The 7500-nt window shown below is 50.4% G+C and overlaps 1 protein-coding gene across 2 annotated transcripts in view; it reads left to right on the top strand.

Annotated features, from left to right (window-relative positions):
- The window catches only part of LOC307082437 (uncharacterized protein), a 10811-nt gene that overhangs the window by 1175 nt on the left and 2136 nt on the right, over nt 1-7500 (top strand). Inside the window, exons 2-8 of one of the 2 annotated variants that reach the window (XM_079746019.1) lie at nt 1-108; nt 219-290; nt 5236-5286; nt 5523-5665; nt 5751-5863; nt 5948-6105; nt 7168-7473. The exon at nt 1-108 is cut by the window's left edge and continues 42 nt beyond it. In XM_079746019.1, coding sequence (XP_079602145.1) covers nt 1-108; nt 219-290; nt 5236-5286; nt 5523-5665; nt 5751-5863; nt 5948-6105; nt 7168-7473 — 951 coding nt within the window. Of the gene's footprint in view, nt 109-218; nt 291-2372; nt 5287-5409; nt 5666-5750; nt 5864-5947; nt 6106-7167; nt 7474-7500 lie in introns of those variants that run through there. The other variant, XM_079746020.1, reaches the window with a different exon arrangement.

Below are 7500 nucleotides of genomic sequence, written 5' to 3'. Positions count from 1 at the left end.
GACGTCAGGGAGCAACAATGGTCACCATCTCTGAACCGGACCCTGGACTCTCTGAGGAACCTGAGGACACGTCTTTGGACCGGGAGGAGACCAGGAAGAGAAGATTTGGTAGGTGCCCCTTTATAGAGTATTTAAAAGAAATAATAACTCTTTTAGCCAAAGTGACCGTGTGTGTGTGTGTGTGTGTGTGTGTGTGTGTGTGTCCTACTCCTGAACAGCTCTATGGTTTCACATCACTGTCATTGTGAGCATCGGACTGCTGAGTATTCTCCTCATCTCCCTGCGCTTCAGTGAGTCTAAATCATATCATCCTGAATAGAATTACAATACAGTATTATCATATTAATGACTGTAATAACAGCAATGATAATGATACATATTGTTTTTGTTAGATTCAGTGATAATAATAGGGTTAGCACACATACACCGCACGCACACATATAAACACTGCATACACACACACACACACAATCCACACACACGTGCACGAACACACACGCACACGGACACACGCTGCACACACGGGCGCGCTGATGCAGACGCTTCAAGACATTGAGATAACCGCCCCGCCGTCGACACACTCTCCCACCTGAGCCTTATGTCTATCATAGACACTTTTGTGCAAAACATTATTTTTCTTTAAGCATTATCCACCTCCTGAGCCTCCCGAAATGTCTTGCGATATAGAAATCCCCCCTACCCCCTGCCGACTGTTTTAGTTGTTTTATTTTTCTTATGTTTCATGTGTAGGCTATGTGTGACTGTAGGCTACTGCTGCCTGTCTTGGCCAGATCACTTGAAGAGATGTTTAATCTCAATGACGCATTCTTCTGTTAACAAAAAAAAACATCCCCCACGTCAGGTAGCCAATGTACAATCTGCAATCTTGCCCTCACCCCCCCCCCCCCCCCACACAAGCCCGTGCTTTAGGTCACAAAGCCTGTGCATTAGTTCACAACAGTAAAACCTATTGAATGATTGATTTGCATGCATAGTATATCAGTATATAGTAGTATATACATATTATCACGGCCAAAAGCTATGTGCACCTCCAGACGATATTATGAATCACAAACGACTGCTTCGGGTTCTCGCCGGCTGCCCGCGGCCCGCCGCCCGCGGCCCGCCGCCCGCTGCCGGCTGCTGGGCGGTGGTGCTATGTGGTGGTGGTGGTGCTATGTGGTGGTGGTGCTATGTGGTGGTGGTGTTAAATGGTGGTGGTGCTATGTGGTGGTGGTGCTAAGTGGTGGTGGTGTTAAGTGGTGGTGGTGCTATGTGGTGGTGGTGTTAAGTGGTGGTGGTGCTAAGTGGTGGTGGTGCTATGTGGTGGTGGTGCTATGTGGTGGTGGTGTTAAGTGGTGGTGGTGTTAAGTGGTGGTGGTGTTAAGTGGTGGTGGTGCTATGTGGTGGTGGTGTTATGTGGTGGTGGTGCTATGTGGTGGTGGTGTTAAGTGGTGGTGGTGTTAAGTGGTGGTGGTGTTAAGTGGTGGTGGTGCTATGTGGTGGTGGTGTTATGTGGTGGTGGTGCTATGTGGTGGTGGTGCCTCGCGGCAGCGGGCTGCGGACACCGGTGGGAGACAATCCCTTTCTCCTCCATGTCGTGGTTCATGTACTTCAGGGAGTCAAAGCCAAAGTTCCTTTCCCCCAATTCCTTCTCAACCATGGCGGAGATAACCCCAACTACAGTCTCGTTGTGGAAATACCAGAGACGTCAAAGAACCGACGTTTTATGCGCCATAACATCAAAGCAGAACGGTTATCGTAACAACAAAGCGCCACACATGTGGCGCTCACATGGTCGTAGCTCATTGTGTGATTGGCAGGCCAAATTCTCTGGGCGGGCAAGGCAGAGAAAGGGGAGGTAACTTGGCCCCTTATGACGACATATGGGGCCACATTCCAAATCAGCACGCCTGACCTTCCATTTTTCCAAATGCGAGCAGGATACCTAGTGCTCGTTTAACACCGAACACAAGTTTTAGCCACTGGGGGACCATAGGCAGGCTAGGGGAACTCATATTAATGTTAAAAAACCTCATAAAGTGAGATTTTCATGCCATGGGACCTTTAAGCAATAAAATACACTCTCCTTCTCTGGTAACACAGTCGTTACATCTTTCATAGATTGATGCTTCAGATGTTGTGAATGCAACGGAATATATGATGCATTGTTGCAGTATCATCTAAGATGATGGCGATGAGTTCTGCCTCTGTGCTGTCTGCGGTCAAACCAAACCAAAATACTGTAGCGCCGGTCAGGAAGAGATGGAAGAATGAGATGGGAGACCAGGTTCAACCACTTAGTACAACTCTCGCGCCCCTTACACCGCACGACTACGAGAGTTGTTTTTATTCGAATGACTTGGTGTTCGCCCGAACACCAAGTCTACCGGTGTCCGGTGCTCCCGCCCGAACATGAGGGCAGCCGGCGTGCAGTGACTGGATTCCTGCACCGCCGTCCGATAGGACCACGGGTGGGGGTCGGCCAGTCCCAGACCGCAGACGCCTTGGCCGGGTTAGTAGCTACGCCATGGTCGCTTACCACGTGCCCCAAGAACAGCGTTTCGCTGGCCAGCAGGGAACATTTGGCAGGGTTCAGCCGCAACCCGGCCCGCCGGATGGCCCCAAGAACCTCCCGCAGGTTCGCCAGCGCCCCGCCGAAATCGCGTGCGTGCACCAACAGGTCGTCCAGGTACACGACACAACGACTCCGGGGGACGCTCGCCAGGACCCTCTCCATCATCCGCTTGAACGTCGCCGGCGCGTTGCATAGTCCGAACGGCATAACGCGTAACTGCCACAGCCCCTGTCCAATGGTGAACGCAGTCTTAGGTTTGGCCTCGGGCGCCAACTCCACCTGCCAGTAGCCGCTACGCAGGTCCAGGGAGCTGAACCAGCTGGACCCCCCGATGAAGGACGCCCACTCGGACGGCCGCTTCCTTCCCCTCATTCCGGTCTCCCTTCCCGTAACGGTCGTCAGGCGGACGCTGGTCGCCGTCCACCCCCACCCCCCCCCGGAGAGTGCGCCGGCGGTGCCCGGAAAAACGCCTGGACGCACCAGGGAGATGGTCGACCCAGTGTCCACCAGGGCCGTGCAGGGTTGGCCGTCGATCCTGCAGCTGAGGTAAAGGCCCCTGGCACGGCCCGGCCCGCCAACCAGAGCGCACCGACCGTGGAGAGGGGCAGGAACCCGGAACGGCGTTCCCCTCACTGGGCCGCTCCGCCGCAGTTTTCCGCCGGACGAGATGGTCTAGCCCGTGGTGCCGGGCAGTCACGGGCCAGATGGCCTGGTTCACCGCACCGGAAACAGCGCCGGTCAGCTCCGGACCCTCGTCTGTCGTCGGGTGGTGAACTTTCGCGCCCCTTACACCGCATGACTACGAGAGTTGGTTTTAATTCAAAAGACTTCACAAATAGTAGCTCACGTCTACAACGGGACACGTCACTCTCGGTGGCGGTGTCGACAACACTGAAAATGATGATGTTAATAGAACACATAACATCCCGAACCCATTAACACCACTAAACCCTAACAACAGAATAAATTAACAAAACCCTTTTTGTCAACTGACAACCCCAATTCCCAGAATCTCCCGCGGCTCCGGAACATGGCGCCCACACCCGTGGTCGCCACAATACAGTGTCAGCGGACGCACTTATCCCGCGTCTTCCCGCATATTATGCGCTCAGAAATGTACACACACACCGCACATGCGCACGAACATACACGGAAGCACAGACACACACACGTGCACACACCGCACGTCAAGACAAAGGCAGCAACACTCGCCCAGGTAAGAGGTTATGCCTTTAAACATAACGGCTCCGCCATCGACACACACGCACGCGCACACACCGCAGCGACACTCGCCCAGGTAAGACGTTATGTTTTTAAACATCTCCCTGCTATATAATAGCAGGCCTGTCGCACAAGTGAAGGAGCGTTCACACCCAACGCGAAGGCGCGACATGACCTGTGCGTTCACACCAAACGCGAAGGGGCGACACGGTTCCGTACAACGTCAACGGAGAGACGGGAATCGGGCAAAACTTCACTACAGAAAACCCGCGACAAGATTTGATTTAAAGCGCGACACTTTAGCGCATTGACGTGGTTTTGCAGCGCGACACTTTTGCTGGAGTTGAAATATTTCAACTTTGCCGCCAGCAAAGACAGCCAATCAGCGTTCAACAGCGTGACCACTGAGGGACGTAACGTAACAGCCATTGAGCGTTCAACAGCGTGGCCACTGAGGGACGTAACGTAACAGCCAATGAGCGTTCAACAGCGTGGCCACTGAGGGACGTAACGTAACAGCCAATCAGCGTTCAACAGCGTGGCGACTGAGGGACGTAACGTAACAGCCAATCAGCGTTCAACCGGCCAACCGTTCCCTGCAGTGCAGTCCGGGTTGAACCGCAGCATGGAGGAGAAAGGGATTGTTGCTGTTTGCACTCCCGGAGCTCTATATATAATAGTATATAATATTATATAATTTAATATATAATATCAGGGCCAAAAGCTGTGTGAGCTCCGGATGGCCGTAGCGCGTGGGGATTGGGCTTCGAGGGGTTTGTTTACCGCCGTTGCTATGGTTACCGGTCTTGTGTGTTCCAACGGTTTATTGGCGGTGGTATCTAATAAATCTCTGTCTAATAAATACTTCATCCACTGCCTCTTCCGTGGTCATTACAATATAATGAACCGACCGTCGGGTTCTCCACGTCTCTCCCTCTTCCACAACAGGTGGAGACAGCGGTGGTTATCGGCCGTGGGGGACAATGAACAAAGGATGCTCGGTTCATAACTAAAGAGACAATTATTAGGCTTGCTTCATTACGTAATAGCTGAACCGAAATGTTATACGTTGTAACATTATAGGCAAAATGTTATTATATTATGCGCTCAGAAATGAAATACAATATCGACTGGGGTTTCCACATTATAGCTATGGGTTTAATTACAACTAGAGGTTGAGCTCAACCTCTTGTTGCAATAATAGCAATGATAATGATCATTATTGTTTTTGTTAGAATTTGTGTTACTAATATGAATAATATTAATATAAAAACAATAGCAACGATAATGATATTGATGACTATAGTTATTGCTATTTGAATTAGTATTAATATTATGGACTTTGTGTTTGGTTGGCTGTGGGTCCTGTGATGTTTAGAGACAATGTCGTTCTGTTTTAGAGCTCATATCTTCTGCATTCCTCTGTCCTGTCCTAGACTCACCGTCACCCTGGAGGGAGGGGAGAGAGCACTTACTGGGTGAACTCGGTGAGGGTTTTATCCAAGTTATTAAATCAACCGGGTCATTAACATTCATTTCAAAAACACCTTCTGCTTTTGTGATTCATATTGTGGTCTACTAAGTTCAGCTTTCTATTGTCGTCTTTTCAGGTCATGCTTCTATGTGGTCTGTTAAGGTCAGGTCTCAGGGTTGTGTGTCAGTAATGAAGACCGTAAGATAAGCAATTCTATGTTTGTTCAGGATTTTCTTTTACATTCAACAGATGAAATGACACTTCAGGGCTGGATGTTTCACGACAAGAGTTTCTACCTTATTTCTACTACTAAGAAGGGCTGGAGGGCCAGTAGAGAAGACTGTCTGCAGAGGAAGGCAGACCTGGTGGTCATCAACAGCAGGGAAGAACTGGTGTGTGTGTGTGTGTGTGTGTGTGTGTGTGTGTGTGTGTGTGTGTGTACTTTGTGGTCATGACAACAGATGCTTTTACCTTTAGAACCAGGTTTTCAGGTTTGTCAGCAGATTGATGGGTCCTTCCTGGATTGGACTGAGTGATCGAGAGACAGAGGGGACCTTCAAGTGGGTGGATGGTACCCCCATGACCTCAAGGTAAGGCTGAAGACTCTATTCAGCAGCATCTGTTCTCTGAGAGTGACAGAGTGACCTCCTCTGTCTCCTCCTCGTGGTTCTCAGTTGGAGACACGTCAAACCACGCGATGATGGCCAAGCAAGAGACTGTGTCGTGGCAGGGGAGGACGGCTGGTCCGAAGAACCATGTTACAGGCTGCACCACTGGATCTGTGAGAAGAGCGTGGACCTGGATCATCTGGAGGTTGAGCGGAACGAAAAGGGTCCGCAGACTTTGTTTGTGTTCATGAGTGGAGAACGGTTCCTCCTTTCTGTTCTCTGTGCCGTTGATACAGTAAATACACGCTTTAAGAGTTGAAAGGTTGTTGGATGTGTTTAGGTCTACTAAGGTAAGGGTTCTATTGTGGTCTATTGAGGTCATGTTTCTATTGTGGTCTACTGAGGTCATTTTTCTATTGTGGTCTACCAAGGTCATGTTTCTATTGTGGTCTACTAAGGTCAGGTTTCTATTGTGGTCCACTTAGTAGACCACAATAGAAACATGACCTTGGTAGACCACAATAGAAACATGACCTCAGTAGACCACAATAGAAAGTGTGGTCTACCAAGGTCATGTTTCTATCGTGGTCTACTACGGTCAGGTTTCTATTGTGGTCTATTGAGGTCATGTTTCTATTATGGTCTACCAAGGTCAGGTTCCTATTATGGTCTACCAAGGTCATGTTTCTATTGTGGTCTACTTAGGTCAGGCTTCTATTGTGGTCTCCTCAGGTCAGGTTTCTATTGCGGTCTCCTCAGTTCAGGTTTCTATTGTGGTCTATTGAGGTCAGGTTTCTATCGTGGTGTATTGAGGTCAGGTTTCTATCGTGGTCTACTAAGGTCAGGTTTCTATTGTGGTCTATTGAGGTCAGGTTTCTATTGTGGTCTACCAAGGTCATGTTTCTATCGTGGTCTATTGAGGTCATGTTTCTATTGTAGTCTACTAAGGTCAGGTTACAAGGGTCAACCCTTTCTGGGTTCACTTGCACTAGTTTCTCTTTGAGCTGCTCAAAGTTTCTCTTTGAGCGGTTTTGCGTTCTTCTCTACAAGCTCCGCCCCCGCCTCGTTAATCTCTGCGCTGGAGTGACTTCCCCTCCCTGGGAGATCTTTGTAGACACTGCTGTGATATTCAATCATGTATGAAGAGGCAGGCGAGAATACTGGGGGTGAATCCCCTGGGTCGCCCTCTAGTGGACAGGTGTTAGGACAGAGTGAAGGGAGTGTCTGACGCTGCATCTCTAGATCCGTGTTGTAAACGTTCACTCCTCTCCTCCTGCTTTCTTCAGGTTCAGTGATGCCCACGGAGGAGGAGGCCCCCAGCATCACAGAGTTCCACTCCTCTACCCACGTGTTGCCCGTGGGCCAAACGGCCCGCTATACCTGCCACGCCGGCGGCACGCCGGAGCCCACAGTAGAGTGGCTCCACAACGGCAGGCCCCTGGAGAGGGACGGCACAGACGACCAATCAGAGGCCTGGGTGGAGAGGGGCTTCCTCTTCGTCAGAGGGGTGGGGTATGGCGTGAACACGGTCTGCTGCATGGCGAGCAACAGCGCTGGCACGGCCAATCACAGCGTTCAGCTGCTTGTCTTTGGTAAGTCCTGCATCCAAGGAGAGATGT

This window comes from Pollachius pollachius, assembly GCF_949987615.1.
Source record: "Pollachius pollachius genome assembly, chromosome: 11".
NCBI classification, from domain to species: Eukaryota; Metazoa; Chordata; class Actinopteri; order Gadiformes; family Gadidae; genus Pollachius; species Pollachius pollachius.
This window is presented reverse-complemented; position numbering and strand designations above follow the sequence as displayed.